The 23493-nt window shown below is 42.6% G+C and overlaps 1 protein-coding gene across 7 annotated transcripts in view; it reads right to left on the reverse strand.

The window, feature by feature from the left end:
- LOC104568593 (zinc finger MYM-type protein 4) overlaps nucleotides 1-17464 on the reverse strand; it is a 29857-nt gene extending 12393 nt beyond the window's left edge. For 2 of the 7 annotated variants that reach the window (XM_088531056.1, XM_010215490.2), the window contains exons 1-10: nucleotides 9454-9668; nucleotides 8522-9046; nucleotides 6873-6940; nucleotides 6133-6303; nucleotides 3051-3129; nucleotides 2366-2618; nucleotides 1770-1944; nucleotides 1440-1652; nucleotides 664-814; nucleotides 64-179 (exon numbers count right to left, since the gene is read on the reverse strand). In XM_088531056.1, coding sequence (XP_088387182.1) covers nucleotides 64-179; nucleotides 664-814; nucleotides 1440-1652; nucleotides 1770-1944; nucleotides 2366-2618; nucleotides 3051-3129; nucleotides 6133-6303; nucleotides 6873-6940; nucleotides 8522-9046; nucleotides 9454-9580 — 1878 coding nt within the window. In that variant the 5' untranslated portion in view covers nucleotides 9581-9668. Of the gene's footprint in view, nucleotides 1-63; nucleotides 180-663; nucleotides 815-1439; nucleotides 1653-1769; nucleotides 1945-2365; nucleotides 2619-3050; nucleotides 3130-6132; nucleotides 6304-6872; nucleotides 6941-8521; nucleotides 9047-9453; nucleotides 9669-11139; nucleotides 11204-17386 lie in introns of those variants that run through there. The other 5 variants (XM_088531057.1, XM_088531058.1, XM_010215492.2 and 2 more) reach the window with 5 other exon arrangements.
- Nucleotides 17465-23493: the final 6029 nt, after the last annotated feature.

Genomic DNA, 23493 nt, shown 5'->3' on the forward strand with positions numbered 1-23493 from the left:
CTATTATATATTGTATTATGTATTCTGTAGTATTAAATATTATTGAAATCATAGATGTCATACCTGAAAGGCTACTACACAATTGTAGTTGCAAAAATTACGTATGCTCCCATCTGACATAGACAAGTGATACTGAGGGACTGTGGAAGTTTTACAGCTGTTGCACTGAACTTGAACACCTGAGAGGGAAACAGAGGAAAAATGTGATTTACCCAAAACAACTGATATTGCAGACAATTTTGCACTCTGCATACAATTATATGCAAAATTTGGAATGACAAAGCAAGATACACACAGAATGTGTGTGGACAATCAATGTATTAACATACAACATTCAATGTATTAATATAAAAATCCTGGAAATTTTTATATGTTTGTGAATGCACAAAAATACAAAGCAAAAAGGGGAAAAAAACCTTTTGATTTCTACTCTTTTTTTCCTAGGGAAAAAAAAAAGCTTTATTTAAAACCTGAAATGTCTAAATTGACACAGTGAAGTTAATCTACAGTAGAAAGCCCGTATGCTCTCATGTCAGTGCCATTGTTTTAAAACAAGAAATGTCACTTTCCACACTCCCAAAACCTGTCTTTGCTTTCAAGATAAATTTGTGGATATAAAATACATGACATTATGCTTCTAAAGAAATAAAAGAATCATGTTACCTGCAGAAGCAACGATTTTAACTCTATATGCTGACAAGCAGCTAACAGAACAAAACAGTTCCGTTTTTCCCAAATTATTTGTGCTCTCGATCATCTCAGCTGAAGATCTCAAAGATTTACACAGCGCACAAGGTGTAATTTTAGCTGACTTCTGTGGAAACAGTTAAAGAGGTCATTCATCTGAAACATGGTATTTTTTATTAACCTGGAAATTAGTTGCCAACACATAAAATGCATAAAATGAAAGACAGTGTACCTGAAATAGGATTTATGTTACAGATGTATTATTTATAATGCAGTTGTTTTGCAATCCATGCTTTATGAATTACTATTTTTTTAAGAGATTCACAGAAAGAAGCCTATTTTTCCATAGCCTTACTATATATGGGTGTTTACATGACCACTGAAATGCATTCACCTTTACTTTTGGAAAACAGTTTGAGAAATACTGTACCTTACCATTTTATTATCCTTTTATTACCATGTCCTTAAAAAAATACATGTTTTCACAGAAGAACAAAACAGAATATAAATTTCTAAAGATTAAAAGAATCATTAAAAATCTGGAAATAATCATAATACAACTGTCAGAATGTTCCCCCCAGTAAGGAAAACAAAGCAATAGGTTAGGACAAAAATTAAGTAGCAAATGGGAAAAAGAAAATCTTAGGCCAAGCTAGTAACTAGGGTTATCAACTAATATATCAGTATCTATTTCTTCAAATACTCAAAATCTAATCAAACATACTTATAGTATTTGAAGTGTCAAAATATACCTGCTTGTATGCTGTAACACACGCTGAACTGCAGAACTTCTTTGATTGTCCCTCTATTTGAAGCACGTGACACTGGCCGGATCCACTGTAACAGTAGCCCCCACAGTTCTCACAGCAGTTCATGGTCAAATTATTAGCCGAGCGGAACTTGGAGAAGCAAGCATCACTGCAGAGCTTGTGGACAACATTCTGGTAATTCACTTCATGTCTAATCTAAGTAATACAAAGAACATATAATAAGAACAGAAAGAACATGGAATAGTCAATCTCTAGGATATCAAGTTATCCTGGTCTAAAGGAAATTCAGATGAAAAAGGAGTTTGCACTTACCACTGCATTTTTCTGGCACATGCTGCACTTGGTTGAGAGGCTGTTAGTGTGAATAGTGACCACAGGCTTCCTTTTCAGTTCATATGTGGAAAGACACGACTGGCTGCAGAAGTCTTTACTGGAATTCGTATTGTCAAATTGGGCAGTGATTACATCCTTTGGATTTAGAATGTCTCTATGGGGGAAAAAAAGAACAACAACAACATACAAAAACAAATAAAGAGGTGAAGAATAAATGTTTTCATGCCAACCTGCTCTCCTTTCTTTTGTTGCAGAACAAACACTCCTACTAGAAGAGGGTGGATTCATTTAATTTGAAGGGTTTTTTTTTTTATGATCGAAGTATCTGAGTTCTTTTTTAACTTTTACTGCCAGGAAAATCTACGTGTATGCAAAATCCAATTCATGAAATAGTACTCAAAATATTATTTGTAGACAGACCAACCAACAGACAACAGCATTAGCCAGAATCTTTTGCAGGGAAGCTCAACAAAAAGCATTAGAAAATCAGCATGTTGTATAAGAAAATAATTGAAACCTTTCATTATTTGCTTGAATATCAATAATTACTAGAGCAAGTTAAAATAGTGTCGTACTTTGAGCAGCTTGAGCAGGTTTTCTTGGTAGAAGCTGGTGGGCGAGAAGCTGGACCAGTGTATCCAGTGAGGCACAGTGTGGAGCAGAAGAGCTGAGTAGAGCCTTTTCTCTGGTATGCAGTTTGCCCCTTCTGGAGGATCTTTTTACAGCCAGAACAGGAAACCCCAACAGGTGTGGCTGGAACTGAAGGAAGCATTTTACTCATGCCAGAGGATGCCGCAGCAGGCTGGAAACCTGACGACAACTGTGGAGCTAAAAAAAAAAAACAACAAGAGAAAACACTGAGTAACTGTTACACATATATTGCAAATCATTCACTGTTGTGCAGGGGGCAAGCACAAGCCTATGCCTTGCTTTAGATTGTCAGAATCTGAGGGAGCATTAAAAAACAAAAGAAATCTCTACAAATACATGTCCTGCACTGGCTTTCTGCAGAAGAGATGGCATCAACTACTGCTGAAATTACTACTGTGCTTTTAACACCCCTTTCAAAATCAATTCTCCTTTGCTTCAAAAATGTGAGTATTTTACAATTGCTGAATTTCGTTGTCTCTAACCCAAACTAGTTCTTTTCTTCTACTGGGCTTACACATAACAAATGAAATGTAGACTCCTCTGCAAGACCATTTGCAAAAGTGATATATTTTATAGATTTAAATAAAGTTAGTCTTGCCTATTCCTTACCAAGAGGACTGCCACTGACTGAAAATACAGCACTGATTTTCAGCTCCCCTTCCTGAGTTTTTGGCTGTTGGCCGTACTCCTAAAACAAAGGGAAAGGAAAAGGAGAACAAATACATACATGTAATAACAGGTTACACGATTTCCATTCTTTCATAATGCTGTACTGAATCTAAGGTCCAGGAAAGCAAGAATAAATCTTCTAAGTCTTTTCCACAGACCAGGCTTGCAGACGTTGCTGTGCTGCGGTAGCACACACAACCTGCTCAGAAGTTTGCAGCATACAACCAAGAGTGACATGTGGAAAAGCACCTGCACGATGCAGTCCCCTTTCCAGCTGCACTCCATACTCTTTTGAATTTGTTGTAGGCAAAACTTAAAAAAAAAAAATCCCTGCCTTCTATTTACAAAGAACCTTCCATCCAGAAGTGCTTTACTGTTTGCAGGCTTTATCCTTACTCGGTGAAAAAAGTTTATTTTCAAATTTATGGACAGTAACAACAAGATAGAGCCTAAGACCTAGAAGTACTCTGTACTTCATTAACTTAAGTACCTTGGAGGAGCCTAAGGTGAAGCTTCATGGCAGGTTAACAAGTTATAAAATGGGACATCCATGGTTCTGCCCCGAGACTTGTTCTGGGCCTTGATGCTGAACTGGTTGATGGAGCCGAGTCAGCCAAAATCCCTTTGCTTTTATTGCAGTCGGTTTGTTGGTTTGCTTGGCCGGGCTAGTTCCTCGAAGCAGCTGTGAGAAGCTGGCATCGCTACAGGGAGACTCCACCAGTCCTCGCTTAGCCTGGCCTCAGCGAGAGGGAAAGGCCTTGCACTGACCACACGGCAAGGACCTCCCTACAGACAGTTGCTTGTGGAATAGCTGACGTACTATAAATCACTGGCTTGCTCACAGCAGCTATTCATACTTTGACACTGCACTTCCTGCTCGTGCTTTCTCCAGAAATCTGAACCATGAAGTAGCTTCTAACAGCCCATATTTACATCTTAATAGGTCAAACCCAATAATCTCTTGGAACTGCAGAGCTGGCAAGACTTAACCTACTTGCAGCTATTTGAGAACAGTCAGGGTATGGTGTCATACTATGAGTGCAGTAAATGAGCAGCTGCTGTGACTGCAAGGTAAGTCAACTCAGCATCCCCAGACAAAAGTAAATTCCCACTTTTCAGTGGCAGTGAATGCTCCCTCAGCCTAAGCCATCTCTTAAAATACAGCCTCATCTCCAGATAATACCTGCTGACATTGAACATTCTGTTACTCATTTGGGAAAATTGCAAGTTTCTGTACTAAGACAACCAAATTATTTCTTGAGAGGTTTCCCAGAAGGACAGTCAATGGTACTTGTTCACCAAGTAAACTATCAGATTGAAGCATTCAAATCTCCAGTAAGACAGTTTTAAGCTGTGCATGGGTATGCCATGATACTGGGGTTTAAAGCACTGTGTTTTTTTAGTACTGCAATTTAAAGACTGTATCCTAGTCAATACCAGGAACAGAAATAGAACCGAATCCTGACATCAACCAGGAGCTGCCAAGTGTAGTTTCACAGTTATGAAAATGCTGGAAGTGCTGGAAGCCAAGAAGCTCCAGCTCCAACTACAGGTTATAGCGAGAAATACATGAAAACCAAAACAAAATACTAATTAAAGCAAAACTAAAATGAACCTTCCTCAGCTCTCACACTTTTCCAGTATAAGGGAGAGGTGACAATTACAGGATTTTACTCAAAGGAATGAGTATTTTGAACAATAAGGTATTTGATTTAAGCTCCCCAGGTCTTCACTTTTATCACTGATATGATCTTTGATAATCACAGACATACTGCATTGCACTCCACACAAATCCACATACCCGATGCCATCTTGGAGGACAAAAGAATAAACAGATTTAACTCACCTATATACCATTTGACATTATACATATTTAAGGAAAAATAAAAACAACCTCATGACACTGAACAAATTAGAAGGGCAATGAAATCTGAATGGTTTTGAATACTTAGTTTACTCTTTTTTTTTCAGTTGGCGGTGGTGGGAGAGAAGACTGGCCCAAAAAAGAAAATAATACCAAAATACATAGAATGGTACTATAAAAACTAATGCCTGAATGAGAATTTCAAAGCTTCAGCGTCAAGGCAAGCGGGATGAATGAGCTTTGTGAGGCTTTACATGCTTTTAACTGAGTAGAAAGAGACTCTAAACACTTAGCTTAAGACTGTACTCTTCACTTGGAAAGCCCAAGGGTAGGACAGACAAATCACCTCTATTCATATGACCAAATCGAACAGTTCAGCACTACAGCTCACACTGTGCCAAAAATTTACAGTATCTTGCAATTTAGGCATGAAAACCAAATATTAGGAGGGAGGAGACAGGAACTGAAACAGAAATGATTTCCTCAGGATCACAAAGCAAACCAGTGGCACAGGAAGGTTAGAACTCAAGGAACCTTGCCCCAGCACCATCCAATCCAACAGGTCAGTCTTTCTCCACTTTGAATCATTGGACTCTTACCTTCTTCACCATAAAAAATATCAGTCTCAAATGAGAAAGCCATGTTTAAATTTAAATGCTTAAATTTCCTTCACTGACCCGCATGTATTTAAATATTTTGGTAAGGATTGCATGTATTAATTTTAAAACCAAACAAATAACTAACCACTATGTTTGCAAAGATAACCTTTAGGAAGGAAGGAAGAGGAACAGTCCTTTCCAAACCACACAGCTCTTAACTGGGACATCTCAAAAAATAGTCAGCAATGCATGAATTAATTTTCTAAAAAGAATGAGTTGAACTAAAGTGTCTATATTGCCACAGATTCAATAATGAGACTTTCAGAGAAGTCTGTTTTGTTTCTAACTGAAAAGCATAACATTTTCAGTGACATGATAACATGATATCAAAAAGTTGGGGTTTGGGGTTTCACGGTAGTTTAAGAGGGAAAAAATCCTTCTACTAAACTATATTCTTCAAGTTAAATTTCGGGCAACAAACCAAATAAAATGCTGAATTTCTGTCCAGCTTATGCGGTCATTTGTCAGACCAAAATGAGAAATGCAATGGGAAACTTACCTCAGAATTATCAGGTTCATCTTTAATTTTGTCTAATAGTCCCTGCTGTGGGGCCATAGCTTTATCATATTCGTCATCCAAAGGCTCCTCCTTAATTCTAATATTTGGTGCAAAGGAATTCCCCAGCTCTTGTCCAATAGATTCCTTACTAGAAAATAGGTAGCTAGACTCCTGAAACAATAATATGAAAAAGAATTCACCCTCCTGCATCTGCCATAAAGAGTTGGGCTGCTGCCAAGGGGGAGTTTCTGTTGCAGACCAAGAGAAATGGGTCCTGCTACTGGAAGGTGGGAGAAATAAAGGGCAGCACCCTTTGCCACCCACCCCCAATCTTTTTCACTCCTCTGGACAAAGCAGAAGCCACCCAGCTCTCTAGGTTGGTTGTCAGGGGCACTCGGTTGTTTGGACAGAGTCTCTTGTTGATACAGCTGTTCCCTGTCTCATCTGGAAGAAAAGGCAGCAGGTCAGATGGATGCATCCAGGTCTAGATTCGGCTCACCAGTCACTGTCAGACCATGCTGAGTATGGAAGTGGTTATCAAACGAATCGTCAATCCAAAGAGAGGGTCAGCAAATTTTTACAAAATTATATGCAGACTGTTTAAGTAGCAAAGATGTCTAAGAGTCAGAAGATCAGTTTTCTTGATACTCAGATTTACACTCAAATATAAAATAAGTATTTCGAATTATTCCAAGTATATTGCTACACTTGCAAAAGTGTTTGAAAGATCTATAGCTTACCCTGAAGTTAGTTTCTGGAGTTTGTGGCGCTAACTGCGTCCGTAATGTTTCTTCTACTTGATTATGAACTGAGGAAAACATATACATTAAATATAAATGAATACAGATTCCAAAGAATTTCCTTTAAAACTATCTAGAGTCTCATACTAATCCCCAACCCCATAGTCTGTCAGCACCTCAGAGTATTAAACAACACCCTTTCCCTTCTCTGCAAACAAGAAGGCAAGGCTCAAAGAGAGCTGACAACTTTATTATTCTGCAGGCTCATTATTTTCCTATTCCAGCAAAGTGGCTGAAAAACTCTGAAGCAAAATTGTTCACTTGGAACTTCCTACATCCCAATGAGTTCTGAATTCTACCATGTTTCTACATTTACATCAGAAAATATATTTTTTCCAAGCAACAAATTCCATTCTTTTCTTTGCTGTTCTGATCTTTTGCCTCTTCTTCTCCTCTCAGGGAACAATAACTTACCAATCACAGAAGTTGCTTCTTTTTAGCATATTATCTTTTTAGTATATTGATAATTACTGGATGTGTTACTAAACAGAAAGATTATTAGCATTTAGTATGGCTGTTCCAGTTACTGATTGTTGTCTTTGAGGTTGCACAGCTTTCAGCCACAGTCTTATGATTGTAGGTGTGTGCAATTTTCTGAAATATACCTTTTGCACAGAAATATTCTGTACTTTATTTCCACCCGAGTATAACATCTTTAACAGCTTTTTATTTTAAAAGCCTCTGTATTGCTTCTCTATCACCTGTGGAAAGTGGAAGCACTGAATTTAAGATGCTGTCATGACACACACAATTCTAATATTTAAATTAGAAGCTGTGTAAGCTGTGAATTTCAATAAACAGAGAGGAGCTTCTCACTATCTATCCTTCCCTCCATCTCTCCAGTATTCCAAATAAAATTAAATCCCATGTTCTAGCCTAGTTACTTCTTCTAACTCATTTATTGTTCTCCTGTAACTATCAGAGTTTGGGAAATCAAAAAACTTATGTGGGCAGCAAGACTACCGGGTGTCTTTCAGGCTCCCTCAAATGAGAAACGGATTATGGGCATCTTTGTTTCCCTCTGTGTAGGCTGGACAAAGTCCAAGAAACAAGAATCTGAGGAAAAAGGAGAGCTGCCTCCCAGGAAAAGCGGATCTCAGGTTACTCCCTGGCTGTCTTCCCGCAGACACTAATAAATTTCTTGTAATCCTTTCCCTGATGCCACTCTGAAATGCATAGAGCTTTAAGTATACATACTAACTGAAGTACTGGTGCTCTGCTCTAAAGAAATCTTTCTTGATCACCAGCTTAAACTCAACTTCATCATCTTTTCTTTTAAGAAATTACAAGGTCTACAAAAAAGTGCCAGAAAAACATAAGGAAGTTTCAAGCGTTACCTGGCCTGGTTTAGCAAAACACCACCATAAAGGATATGGTGAGGCTTTGACACGAGCTACGGAGGACGAGAGCCCCAGTTCTAATAGAGAATTTACTATATTTTAGGGTTCTTAATAAAATGCTTCCCTACACATAACTAGGCATATTATCTTTGCCAAGAGGAGATGTTCAGCAACTAGTTCTATCGCTAATTTCTATCTACTTTTTTGCTTCCTCTTTCCTGGGTAGCCAGGTCTACGATGTGAAGTTACCTGCTTTGTCAAGAAAACTGCTTTTCAATCTAGAATCCGTATCTTTAGGGACTTTTTCCAACCGTTTTTCGCGTTCTTGAAAATGTCCTCTATTTTTGTCCTTTGTGGAAAAAGCCTCTTTGCCATTATCTCTCGTTATGCTAAAATCTTTTCGAAGTGATTTAAATACAGGGCCCTTTTCGTATGGAGAAGAAAGATCTTTTTGGATTGCATTTTGAATATGAATTTCTTTTTCACTGTCCAGTTCATGTTCTGTAACTCTGCCCTCTTCCAAATGGTCTTCAGCATGAATTGAGGAAGGAAGAGTGTCTTTTGGAGCGAAATTTTGATCATCTTCATTGTCACTCCCAACAACAGGTATGCCTGCAAGATCCGCCGAGTTCAGAAAGTAATCGTCATCATCATCGTCCAGCAGCGAGTTTTCAGATCCTGCTTGATTCTGTACTCTGTAAGATATGCTGTCGAGCGCAGGCATTAGGTCGCGGTCAGTGTCCTCAGACATTTCTGCATCCAGGATTTCACCACCTAGGAAGAAAAAATATATATATTGGTAAACAGTCACCTAAGTCACAGACTTTATGGGTAACAAAGCACATGTACAAATGTCCTTTGCTAATCTGTTTAAAGCCGCAATTTCCTGGCCCCTTTTAAGTCTTCTTGGGCTGCCATCAGTGATAAAATGCTGTTGACACAAGAAGCATTTCTGCCCTATTCACCACAGGGCAAAGCAGAAAATGAACCTATTAAAAATAATGCAGGAATAAAGGGCACTATTTTTAACTCATATCATGAGCAGTATTGGTGGAGAAGGCAGTGCAGAAAAGGAATGAAAGCAAGGGCTGGGAGAAGAGTAAAACAGCCTTTTTGACAGCACTGATATGTCTAAGTGGTGTTTAATTGAACTATGACCATATATAAATAAAAATACTTACATTTTTCTGTAATATCAAATACTGCATCAGATTTATCTTCAAACTGTAAAGAGGAAAGCACTATATCATTATCTTGCTCAGCTGAGATGTACATTGTTAAAATGTATCCTACCAAAAACAAAATCATAAAAAAATCACAATTCCTCCTCCATCCTTCCCTGTCCAAGCAAAATCCTGTGAATTCAGATGTTACCTTACTGAAAAGTGTTGTTTATCCTAAGAAGTTTAGAAGTATGTAGAAAAAGCACATAATCAAAGTTTAAAATTAGTATTGCTATCCAGAACTGGTGAGGGAGAGGGAAGGAAACGTCAAAACTTCCACTTCTACAGGAGATATTTCTACCAGGTCAAAATCATGGATCCCACACCAAAAGCATCTGCCCTGTTCTGCTCTGTGCAAGCTTTTATTTCATGTGACCGTTACAAACGGAGCAATGCCAATGCACACCATTTTCACGGATGTGGGCTACCCTGACACTAAAAGGTAACGGTAGCTCATTTTGGTCACCTCTCCTTCCTCTGCACCTCCAGCTCTAACTTCTTTTCTGGTAGGTCCTGCTCACACACCAATTCTTAAGCCATCTTAAGGAAAGTAATAGGATTTGAAAAACAAAGGGATAATCTCTATTTTCTTTGAACCCAAGTCATTGAGTTGATAAACTGGGGATGCCACAGGGAAACTCTCAGCTCCGTAGTGGACAAGGATGACAGCAAACTCCTAGGACGCAGCTGATGGCAGAGAGGATCCATCGGTCTCCCCCCAACATCTCCTACAAGTCCGTAACAGCGAGGCAGCCCCTTCGACCTAGCTTGACAAATGTGGAACTAAGTTATCAGGAGGCCCTGTCCAGCACCATGAATTTCAAGACAACTCAATACTGCACTTTAAAAACAAAACTTGCCAGTTTCTGTGAGCAGAGTGAGTTGTGGCTGGAAAAGCCACATTCATCGTAATTATCTAGAGGGAAAAGTGAGTGAGCAACCCCCTTCCAGGAAGGTCTACAAGGCCTGAGTTCTCTTACTGCTATCATGATACCAGGAGGGCCTCAAGGGGTACAAGTTTAAAGTTGCTCTAAAAGTCCGCATGTAACCTATTAAATTTACAATAGTGTAAAACTAATCTCATAAATTTTTGTCGTATTTAGTGCTAAAACAAGATGTGGAGAACGAAAAGTGTGGGGGTGAACTGTTCCTGTATAGTAACAGTAAAGGGAACTTGCTGTCATTTGATGATAACATCAGAGTATGAAGCCCTCTGTATGAATATGCAATAGCTGATATATTTTTCCCCACCTTGAACTTCTTTTATCCTTTTCTTGCTGGTAGGGTTACAGAAGTTTTCAGTGCACATGAAGCATTAGGTAATGTTTTTGTTGAAGTAAATTTAGATCAAAGTAAGTTTTTAACTCATATGAGATGCTGAACACCTCCAGGGAAGCGTTCTAGGTTCTATCACAACCCTGGGCACTTTATATGCCCCAAAGCAGACTTTCCTCCTCCTCCTCTGGCATTAATAAAAGATTTATTAATAGGTAAAAAACAGAAATCCCATTATTAGGAGAAGATGAAATTTTGCTGTGTGGACCTCTGTGTTTCATTCTAAGAAATGCAAGGTTTAACTTGGCACAAGGGGCCAACTGCAAGTGGGTATTAGGCACTACCATAAATATTTTGGACAACACTTACAATCTACTTGGAAGGAATCCAAGACACTTCCCAACCACAAGGACATCCTAGGGAAAAGAAAAAAACTATTTCCATTCTTAATCCATTCTTAATTCCTATCATTTCTTCTGCTCTAATTTTTAAGATGTGCTGATTAGAAAGGAACAAAAGTACTGTAGAGGCAAATGTGCAACTGATTCATAAAATGGAATTTCTTAAAGGTCCTCTGGGATAGACCTAGGAAGAGGCACCTCTGTAGCACAGGTTAAGCCCTAGGTCACTGCACAATGACAAGTCTTCTGCACAATACTCTAGGCCTGCAAAACAGCCCTCAAACACAATCCTGGTTTTAAAACAAAACACCTGACTATGATACTTTATAACACATTCATTTAAACACTTTGGCTAATATTTTGCCAGAGATTAATTTAGTGATAATCAGGGCTTTAAAAATAGTAAACATGCCCTAAGTTTTCAGAAGAAAACAGCTTAGATATGGAATTAGCAAAATGAAATGTGTTAGAATATATGTTTCTTAGTGATTCTTTCTCACTAGCTGGAATAGTGCACAAAACAATCTTTTGCCTATTCAGGTTGTAACATATGAATAAACAAACAATACAGTAATACAAAAATGGTGACAAATTCTGTAAGTATTTCTGGACGTGGAAACATAAAAAGAAAAATGTCAGGCTTTAGTATCTGGGGCAACAAAATCTTCACTGAAATTATTGTTGCTAAAATAAATTTCACAATGAGTTTGCTTTAAATTAACTATTTTTACAAATAGCAAAAGAGCACTGTTTTATAAAAATTATTCTGCTAGGTACACTGCTAAATTTTGTTCTAATTACACACTAGACACCAGGGAAAATCGTCACATCCACAGTACTCACCCCTTCTTTGCTTGGAGCGGGTGACAGAAGGACACGGTTTACGGTTTAATACAATGTGCTGATTTGTAATAACCAAAAAACCTGTTCAATACTATAATGTGATTCAAAGTTGCCATAGCACCCATAAACCAAACAATAATTTATTATTGTGCAATATAAAGGCAGAAGCTGCCCTGTGGCTACAATATTGTTTTGTATGCAAAATAAAGAACTACTTTAAAGAAAAAAAAATCATAACAACTTAACACACACAGGCACATATCTTTCTAGCAAGCCTTTTGGAGTCTGATCTTAGGTTTTAGTGCATCCAAAAGCAAACTGTGGAGAAGAAACAGAGATGTTAAGAATAATGCAATTCAAAAAAACCCAAAAACCAAAAACCAGAGATTTTCTCAGTTTGCTGTCTGTACAGCTCCCTCACACCTACAGAGCGCTGCATACAACACCCCCACTGCAGAATTTCATAAACTCCTAAGGCGTGTGTGTGTATATATATATATATAAGATATATCTTTAAAGTAATCTGTCTTTTAATTGCTATTGTCGAACCAGGTGCAACGCGCTCAGGAAGCGTCCCCTGACCTTTTCCACATGACATCCCTAGCAGAGATGCCGGGCGGGCGGCCGGCTGCACTGCACCTCTCCGGGAGGGAACGGAGCGGGATGCAGCGGCGGCTCCTTCCCGGAGCTGCCGGTGCCGCGCGGCAGCCGGAGCCGCCCGTCCCCTACCTTGGAAGCACCTAGGGAGGAAGGAGCAGAGGGTAACAAAGAGCCGGGTGCTGCGGATACCTGCTACAGGAAAAGAACCGCTGCGGCAGGAAGAGAACCCGGCGGGGTCAGGCGAGCCATAGAGCTGGCGCGCGGAGCCCGAGCCGAGCCCAGCCGGCCTGCAGAGCCCCCTAGCCGCCCCGGCCGGCCCGGCGCGACCGACCGAGCCAGCGGCCACCGGGCCGGCAACCGCGCGGGCTGGGCCATCCCCGGCCCTCGCGCTCCTGGGGCCATGAGGACCGTCCAGGCTTTCCAGACTGCGCCTGGGTTTTAGCTGCAGTCACTGCTTTAGTCTAAGCAGACGCTTGCTCTGACGGGGGAATTTAAAGGCAGAGCCAAACAACCATCCATACATGCAAAAAGACAAAGGCAGACATTTTTCCAATCCTTAGGGCGCAAGGAATACAATTACACATTGTCTCTGCATCTCAAGTTTTTAAGTTTCAGATAGGAAGATTAAGGCATGCGCTGATGATATTTTATATTTACATTTGTAGAACACCAGTAGGTAATTCAGCACATAAGGTTACTCCCTCCTATCCCCATTTTTTTGACATTTCTGGGAAATACAGAAATAAAGCAAACCAAGAAATCATGCGTAAGGCTTTCTTGAAAAAAAGTATGACTTTTTCCTCCCAATCCTCCTCCCCAGCTGTGTGCTGAGCTCTCATTCTGCTTGAAGCTTTACACAAACAATCCTTGACACCAGGAGACCGGTTACACTAAATCTCTAAATGGACTGAAATTAGGGTAATTCCTATTCTCACTGCATAAACCAGAAAAAAAAGCTAAATTGAAGTAAATAAAGTTACATGAATATAAAAAAACACCACCAAAATCAGACTAGTGTCCACATCAAAACAATATGGGTTTCTGATGTGATATCCAGCAAGTAATTATTCCAAACTAGATATTCCACTCTAGTTACTCATTTTATCATCCCATAAGAAGGACTGCATTTCCCAGATTACAAACACACACTTAAATATTTTGGCCAAAGCTTTCAAAAGAGTAGCTATAATTTATTTAGAAGATTATGTGCTGCAAAGCACAAAATCCCCTTAATTCCATTTAACTCAGAAGCTGAGTCTATCATTAATAGAAAGTCACCATGCCCTTTAAGGTGCAAATGGTGCACATAACACAACTAAAAACCAATGAGGTGACAACCTGGGCTGGAACACCAGAACACTCCAACCAAGGGAAGATTCGTTTACTCAGCCATCTCAGTCACTGTTTTGCTAATAGATATGTTACACTTAGCAAATTAATCTTTGAAGAAAGTGATAAATGCACAAATCCCAAGCTGTCCACTTTTCATTACTATCTGCCCTCCAATAAAAGCAACAAGCTAGGAGATGGCTTTGCATGCACGTCAGGAAAATTCACAAGGGCAGCAGCTTCTCCTTGCTGATAAGCACGGCCGGGAGTCTCAGCCCCGCTCTGTGGGACGGTTTATCTACCATCAGGTACTGCAAGGCTTTCCCCTTCCCACAGAAGTTACGTGCCATTCAGGATCCCGTACATATATGCAGCTTCCCCTGCTTCAGTGTTCTTGTCCTTAAATAAAAGCAGTCACGTGCTCTTCTTCAAAGTATCCTCCTCACTGGTTTCTTTTTCCCCTGTTCCACTTCAATGTTCCTGAACCAGTCTGTGATTTTCTCCTCCCCTGCTCCTATAAAAATTGGTACTTCTCTCTTTCAGGTGGCTACAATTCCAGTCCTGTTTGTAGCTCTTTCCAGGGATGGCTTCTATTTTCTTTTTTTTCCTATGAATAAGTAGTTCTTAGAGCGGGCACTTGGCGCCTGCAAAGTAAAGCAGTTAGCGTCTGCTTTCCACCTCCTTTGCAGGTATCCAAGGCTCTTCAGGATGAAATGCCTGGACACATGAAATGTCTGGACACTGCTCCTGCGTGGTCAAAGCTCTCTGCCAAGCTGCCGGAGCACCTGAGAACTGCCCTATCCCCTAAACAAACAAGACTCTGCACAAGATCAAAGTGCCTGCAAAGGAACCAACACCTATCGCAGGGACCTATTAAAAGAAATACTGACCCACGCCTCCTTTTCACCTGTGTTCACACAACTAAACATTAGTTCCATAGGCCAGTTGGTCTGGTTTCCTCTCTTTTCAATGGAAATGGGGAGGCACTTCAGAAGGCAACCCGTGCTGCCCTGGCACGGCGCGGATGCTCTTCCAGAGATCCCCATCTCTTTCATGACGAGCGAGAGTCCAGACAACCCTGGCTAGAACAGACAGACAACTCTTCTATGGGTACAGCTATGGGTGCGAAGGTGAGAAAATGGGAAAATACATTTATTTCTAAGCTCTTTCCCCCATGTTGCTAGGAAAGCAAAACGAGAATCAACCACAACTGCCCCTAGGTTTACCACGTGCAGCACAGCATGTAGGTAAGGCCCATTTCAGCACTGGCACGGCGGACCAGCAGCACGAGGCGATGCTGCCCGTTTCGCCGTGCAGAAGTGCCCCGCGTTCCTGCGCCCAGCTTAGCACCAATGGCCGGGAGGGAACCTTGCATGAACTTCCCAAGGTCTTAAGAGAAATTTAAATATTTTTCAGAATCTGGACCAATCATCAAACACTCAAAATAACTGGGGGAAAAAGAGCAAATGTGAAATTTAAGCTATCTTTTTGAGAAAGATGATTAATTTTTATTCCATAAAGCCTGATGAGATAGAAAAAGAGCTTTAGTTATAATGGTAGCTGAGCAGCATACCTTTGAAGTTTTTAGGGAAAAATGTATTAGATACACTTTAAAACTATCTGTTCCAGGCTGCAAATGCCTCTCTAGACTACACTAGAGATTCTAAATACACTTTTATATCTAGACATTAATTGGTTAATGACAGTATTGTCAGGACACAGAAAAGTCTCAAAGATAGATCTCTTGATGTTGTTCTCTATGGCTTTATGACTATCCTCAAAATTTAGGCCATTCCAGTACTCCCCATCTATGATTTTGCTTTGGGATTTTTGAAAAGAACACTGCAGATAATTTATCTATAAAACCTTCCTAATACTTCAATCTGTTTTTAAATTAAACTTAAAAACATATACCTAAAGTAGAGAGCAAATATGGTAACAAAAAAAAACTACCATTTTTCAAAAATAAACAACAAAAAAACTATGCAAAATTAAAAATCTTTTGAAAACAGATGTTATGTTGCTATAAACACCCATCTACTTATCTATTCACACGGAACTAATTTCCACAAGCCCAAGTCTCAAATTTCAGTAGTTAGTACTGAACACCACAACTTGTCCTACCTGATTCAATGGATTGGCAGTGCGGTTGTAAAGAAATGACCACTCTAAAGTGTGAACTGTTCAAGACAGTGACAGTACACCCAAATTAAAGCCAAAGACAACAGCACGTGCGATGCTCTCCGGGATGCGCTCTGGGAGCCGAGCTCACGGAGCCGCTGGACTCAGCATCTACTGCATGGCGATCCCGGTGACACACAATCTTTCTTTTCCATTGAAAAGATACTAAGATCATAAGGCAGCTTAGGTTGGAAATGACCTAAGGAAAGTCTCAAAGAGAGGTGGGCTACAAAGTCACACCGGGTTGTTCATGATTCATCCAGGCTCTTTATGACAGCCACCAAGGACAGAGGTTGGGCTTGCTCTTGGGGTAACCTGTTCCAATGCTTGACTGTCCTCATGGTTCTTCTGTATATCTAATGTTTTAATTGCTGGTACTGAAGTTCTATTTAAGATTCCCTAAGTTACTGTTCTACCTTCAGCCACTGAACACCCTACACTTAGCTGCAACCTTGGCCTTACAGAGACTTAAAAATTTATGTAACATTTATGAGCAATTCCACAAAGCTCTTTGAGATTGCTTGCAGGTCTACAGAAGTACAAATGTCTGAAAGACGTGGGTTTAAGACTACACTGCTCTTTTCTGTGATTGTAGAAGAGCTGAACAACATGTGAACAGCTCCTCCAATTGTGCTCTTGAGAGTCAACTCTTCTGTTGAGCAGCAACGAGCTTCACGTTGCCCGATATAACGCGGCCAGTGAAACTTCCCTCGCGTGTGAACAGCAAGGAGTGGACAGGTCTCTTGCTGTTCTCAAGGCTGGGCACCGGGAAGCTCCTCATCCCTGCAGGAAGGGCACAGCTCAGCTGGCCGTGGGTGCCGGGCCCTTCCACACAACCTCACGTTTTCCCTTGACCTCCTCCCATCACGAAGTTTTCAACCTACAGCCACGTGCCCGCAGGAAGGAGGCCCGAACCGTTGCGCAGTTGAGCAGCGCTAAAGAAAAGTTAATTCCCCTCAGTTCCGCCACAGGCCGTGGCACATGGACAAGGGAGCCTTCCTCGGCTTTACGGACAACCGTCCCCCGGTACGCCGCTGCCGTGCCCAGGGTGCCGGGAGCCACGCGCGGGGGCCGAGGCGGAGGCGCGAGGCCGCGTCGAGGCCGCACGTGGACGGGAGGCCGCGGCCGGGCCCAACGGCACGAGGAGCACCGGGATGGGGGGGCGCTCCACCGGACCGGGGGGGGGGGGGGTGATCCCGGGGACTGACCCCGCCCCTTGACCCCTCCCCTTTGACCTCCCGCGCCCCCTCCCCGCCACTCACCCTGGCGCAGGCTGCGGCTCCCTCCTCCTCCTTGGCCTCCGCCATGCTGCGCCCCCCCCGCGGCTCTCCCTGCGCCAGCCCGGGCCGGGGGGGGGGGGGTCGATCCCTCGCAGCCTTGCGAGCCCCTCGCTCCGGAGCGGCGAGGGGGGAGGGAAAGGGGGCGGCACCGGCGGGGGGGGGGCGGCACCGGCGGGGGGAGGAGCGGAGGGGGCGGCGGCGGCTCCGGGGGGGCGGGGGGTCGCGCCGCAGGCCGCGAGCCCCTCGCAGCACCGAGCAGCGCGGGGCCGCAGCGCGCGTGCGCAGCGCGCGTGCGCGCCGCCGCCGGCCCCGCCCCCTCGCGCACGCGCGCTGCGCGCCCCCGGGGGCGGCCCTTAAAGCGCACCCGGGGCGGGGGGCGAAGGAGGTTCCGGGGGGTCCCGAGGGTGGCGGCAGCGCCGGGGAGGGGGCCCCGAGGCGGCGTCGTGGTGGCTCCGGGCCGCCCTTGGCGTCGTGGTGGCCGCCAGGCCTCCCGCCGTGGCCGCCGGGAGCTGGCGTTGACGCCTCGGCTGCCGCCGCCGCCTCGTGACGGATGCGCGCGGCCCTGAGGAGGCCGCGGCGGCGGCGTCGCCCCCTCGCGCGCCCCGAAAGACCCTCCCCGAGGAAGGACGCGGAGCGGCCGGGGGTGCCGCGGCCTCCCTCGACGTCGCGGCCGACCTGCGGGACAGGGTGCGTATCCCCAATGGGCTCAAGTCGTTCCTGTATCCCGCCCGTGGACGGGCGCTCCATGCCCTGCGGCGCGGCCCGCGACAACGCGGTGGTCGCGGCAGCCCGGAGCAGTGCGGGGATCCGGCCTGCGGGCCCTGGTCGCTTTTCGCTTGGCCCTGGAGATGCCTCCTTCGCCTGTGCGGGCTGCTGTTGGCTGGGAGGTGCCGGGAAGGTTCTGATTTTTCTCACTTTTTTGGAACCAACCAGAGAAAACAGATCTGTGTGGGTTTTCTTGGCCATGCCTGTGTGGTACCAAGCATCAAGGAGCTCTTATGTGCTTTCTAGATAACTTAACATTCGGTAGCATGACAATAAAACACTTGTATTTTATATGTAGCAATGGATAGTTTTTGTTTTTTGGTTTTTTTTGTTTTTTTTTTTTTTTGACTAGCTTGTTGCTAGTATCATCTAGTATGATTCAAATGCTCCTGTAAGAGCCCTTTCCACGGAATCTAAGCTCTTAATCCTTTTAAGATTTGCATATGTTTTTTCTCTCCTTTGATTGCAGAAAATGATATATTTCAAAAGGAAAACCTAAATATTTAACACTCTTGAGTGTTGCTTGTCATTTTCCAGTAGTTAATTTGCTCAAAATAGTAGCAAACTTTAGGCCTATTAAGGGAAAAAATGTAAAAATAAGGATAAGGTACCTACTGTCTCCATTTTTATTGAGAACAAGTCAAACATTGCTAGCACCTACAAATAGTTAAGAACAATGTTTTCCTTTCTCTTTATTATTTAAATGATCTAGCTGATAATTAAAACTCTGCCCAGGAAGTGGAGATGTCTTGTTATCTGATATGCACAGTTGACGTGTGGTATTAAACAGCAGCTGCAATTCAATGGTGAATGAAGTGATTCTTACGAAAACACCATCCTTCATCTGCCCGAAAATGCTGGATACATCGTATCAAGATTCATTTACGAAATGTTGGCAAGTTTTTTCTTTAGAAGTGGCTACATTCTTGTGTCAGTGAAATAATTAATGTATAACTTAATTTATAAATAATACTTTATAATTATACATTATATTCAACCTTAAGTATAAAATAATTCTAGATAATATATCATTTCATTATGTTTCCTAGAGAATTTGGGATTCTTTGTGGCTAAAGATGTTATGTGGAAAATGAGCTTGATGTGATATTTAATAAATGTTTCCACTAAGTAAATTAGGGAGCTGATGGAAATATTTGAGTTTTCAGTATGCAACTGAAAATGCATTCAGGCCATTATTTTATTAAAATGTTGTGTTAAGAATACACTCTCTTATTAAAACAGTGTAAGAAAATCTTATGCTATTGAAATCTGTACCTGATGGGTTTGCTGAAGTTGATATTATGGCCAGCGAGCTGAGAGGATGACAATTTGGCGCCGATGTGTAGATCTAGATCAGCCCTCATATCTATGTTCTGTAACATATTTGGCCCTTTCTAGGAACAGGACAATTAAACCAGTGCAGCACATCTTCTGGCTTGTCCAGACCTGACTTTCTGTTGCCTCTAAATGAACCGTATGTGTATTAATGTGGCGGAAGAGGAGACTGTATAATGTGTAGATAATGTGGTGATGAGTAGCATAGGAATAGACCTAGATAAATGCCTGGTAAGGCTGAAAAAAGATAAGATTGTTCCACTGTGTATTGTTTTTGAATTGCTTCTTAATTTACCCCTGGAGTCCCCATATTATAATCTGCTGCACAGTTCTACATGAAACTGTTCATTTTTGAAACAGTGACATTTAAAAAGAAACCATAAAAGTCCTTTCACATGCAGGCTGCAGTTCAATGAACTGGATGAATGATCTTTCCACATACCCACGGGCATGCACAGCTGAATATAGATCATCCAGAAAACCTGCCAGCCTTGCATGCTGAAATCTGGGTGCTCCTTCCTCTGTTTGAGTTCAGGTTCTGCTCAGAGAATTGCAGTTGCAGATGCTTGCAATGCTATTAAATGGCTCTGATCAAAAGCAATCACAATGAATAACCTTGTTTTCTTTTTCAGTGAGTTTTGAGAGTGTCCAAATAGGCAGGCTTTGTAAGGTAGGCTGGATACAGAGGAATAGGAGGAATGTGACAGCTGTACATACTGTACACTGCAGGTGCCAGTGAGAGAACCATGTGCTGTTTAATAAAATGGGAGTTTGGAGTTAGCAAACCTGGTTGTCTCCTGACTGCCCAGATATTTCAGTAGAAAAGGCTGAACCAGTGTAGAGTCATGGGCTAAAACTGGCAAACCATCCCCTTACAAACATGCTTTGTGCTGCTAACAATGTACTGTTGCTAGGGGAGTTTCCTGAGCAAAATGCACACGAGTTCTTTCACGCTGCTCCCAATCCCCCGCTCAGTTCAGGCTCTTGCTGCTGTGGAGTTTGACCTCCAGACATAATTATACCAGCCCAAGTGTCTGGCCCAGACAACAGGCAGAAGACGCGGGGGAGAAGAGTGCCTGTTTGCTTGGCCTGCGCAGCCACGGGCTGTTGTGAGCAAAGGGGTCAGCAGTGGCCCAAAGGGAACCTGCAGGATTGAGGGAGACCTCAGAGTTGAAGGAAAGAAGGAGCCTTTGTGCTCCTCTCTGCCCAGACTGGGGAAAGGGATGGAGAAAGAAGGTGTGGAGAGGCTTGCAGGCAGCTGCCCAGCGGAGCAGCAGTGACAGCTCTAGGCATGAGCTGCCAGCAGACTTTTATTTGCCCCAGGCATGTGCAAAGCTGCTCAAACTTACCAGTTTTAGATAGTCCCATATTTTGGATGCTAACAGCTTTGAAGTCAGGGCTGTAATGATACAAGCAATACTAGTGAATATATTTTTTTGGGGGGGGAAAAAAAAAAAGTCCAAGTGTAGCCTCATCTTGGTAGCAGGGCAGGAGGGTGGGGAGGCACTTGAGCAGCAAGGGGGGTTTGTCCTCCTGTTCTGAGGATGCTTTTGCCATGTCCCTCGGTACCGGTGGCTCATGTCACCGTGTGGGCTGATATCTTTGGTGACAACAGGCTAGGCAGGACTGTGGGCTCTGCTGCTGGGCAGGATTTGTATTTCCACGGCCCTGGCTGTGTCAGGGGCCTCAGCAAGGTCCCCAGAGGCGGCAAGGACAAAGGATCGGGAGCCTTGGAAACAACAAAGATCAAGGGAAGCGAGAAGCCAAGTTCTAAAAAGCAAAGCATTCGGTGTGCTTAGTCATGGATACACGAACAGAGGAGGGATGGCAGAGACCTATTTTCATCCTGAAACTCCCCCTCACGTCGCAGACTTGCTTGGTGGTGTTTGGTGTTGAGATAACATCCCCTTCCCCCACCACCCACACATTACTGAAGGAGCAGCCGTTGCAAAAGGGAAGAGGGAAATAAAAAAAAAAAAAAAAAAAGAGGCAGTTGCCTTGCTCTGCCTGCAGGAGAAATGTCAGGAAGTGTCTGATGGTGGGTGGGATGAAAGGAGGAAGCTGAACTCAAAAGAGAATATTCTAGCTCTGCCCTTGCAAACAAATGCCCCTCTGTATTTTGCTTGATAAGAACACAGAGCAGCAGGGTCAGTTACCAGCGGGGCTCACAGCAGTGTGATTTGTGTGTGCTGCATTACCAAAGCACACTGTGAGCTGGAAGGTGAAAAAATGTAAGCAGCCAGGAAGAAATAAAAACACCATAAATAGTTAATAGTCTCTTATCATAATAGGAAGGATCCAATATTAATTATAAAGTTGTTTTCTATTTGGATGGATTTATGGGTGTATATGAAATTTGGACCTGAATTTAACTTCGGTGCAATCATGCTTTTATTATAATTACAAATCACTGTAAATCCATTCTGCATCTTCTCATCTAAATAACAGGTGAATTTTAAATTTCAGAATCTCTCTTCTAAGATCTAAGTTAATATTCTTGGGATTCATATGTATATATTTTTAACTGCGTAGTTTGTCTCATCAGAAGATACTACCTGTCCCTATATATCTCCCATGCCTTGCAGCCCTAGACATTTACACGTGTCCCAGCACTGCTGATGAGCTATGTCAGCACTTTTGCCAGCAAAGCTGTACCATATAAGCTGTAGTGGTTGAATGCTTCTACCATTTTCATGTTATGGATTTTTTAAAAAATTCTTATGATTATCTCTGTCTGTTTCCAATGTTCCCTCCTCTTGTGAGTTCTCTGTTTTGGAAGTAACAACGGATAGAAAATATACATAGAAGATGTTGCCAATAAACTTTCTAGAAGGTTATGGCAGTGTGAAGAAATATTGTGGTGAGTCTGCTCACTTTTTTCTGCCTCACATTCTTTGCATAGGCAAACATTAACCAAAGCAGCGATTGAGAGCTGCTGGAATTTTTGCAGAGTTAATGTATGTGTTTTTCCTTGGGCCTTTGTTTCCTTCTCTGCAAGAATGAAGAATAGGCTTATCTTTAACAACTACCTTCCATTCTCATCACATATTTATTGTCAGGGACAAAATTTGAAATTCTCTTAAGAGAAGGAATAATGTTGTTAATTGTAGGGCTGCAGAATACATTTTAGTTATGAATGTCTTTCTCAAAGGCATGTATAGATTGATGGAAGCAACCTTGCTGCGTGCTTCCTGCAAGCTTGTGAGCATCCTTTGCTCCAGTTGACTCCTGGAAATGGAAGGCTCTTGGAGCCTCCTAGAAGTCAAACCTGGCTTGTTCAAGCGTTCCTTTGGCCCACGTGCCTGCTGTGTGCAAGCACCACGCTGGCCACCAGCAGAACTGCCCTGAGAGCCGAGGAAGCCGCAAGGAGGCAAGGGCCGGTTGTTCCAGTGCTCACCGAGCTCCTCAGTCATCGGGTGCCTTTCCTTGCCATGCCAGAAACCGTGTGTGGGACCTTGAACAAGCTGCAGGACTTCCCTGCCTCGGAGCTGGCTTTTAGCTGAGGTATGAAGTTAAACATGTTAAAGGTAATGAGACACTCGGATACAATGGCAATTGGAGCTGCATGATACAAATGATAAGTAGCTGTACCTGCTATCTCCACCTATAACAGCAGTGTATAACGTTTCCTTCTTGGTTTCCACAAGTCCACTGATTGTCTTTCCAGGCCCAGTGCTTGTGTGACCCATCCTGACTCACAGCAAACCTTCCCTTACAAACACTGGAAGCCAGAGCAGTGGCAGGAAGGCCAATGAGGCTCCACATTTCTGCTGCAAAAGAACTCTCAGAAACTTAAGTTATAGTTTGAGGAAATTAGAATGGAAAATCCTTATCTGGATCCATCCTTTCCTGGCTGAGAGAATACAGTCTCTTGTAGAACTGTGAACTTTGGGGTTCTGTAATGTTCAGCTTGCAGACCTCCAATTTTGCCTTTTTTTGGAGACTCTTGAGCCTAATTCTGATCTCCTTTATTCCAGAAAAAAGTCAGG

This window comes from Tinamus guttatus, unplaced genomic scaffold (assembly GCF_059628265.1).
Source record: "Tinamus guttatus ecotype Peru unplaced genomic scaffold, ASM5962826v1 Tinamus_guttatus_pri_ptg000397l, whole genome shotgun sequence".
Taxonomy (NCBI): Eukaryota; Metazoa; Chordata; class Aves; order Tinamiformes; family Tinamidae; genus Tinamus; species Tinamus guttatus.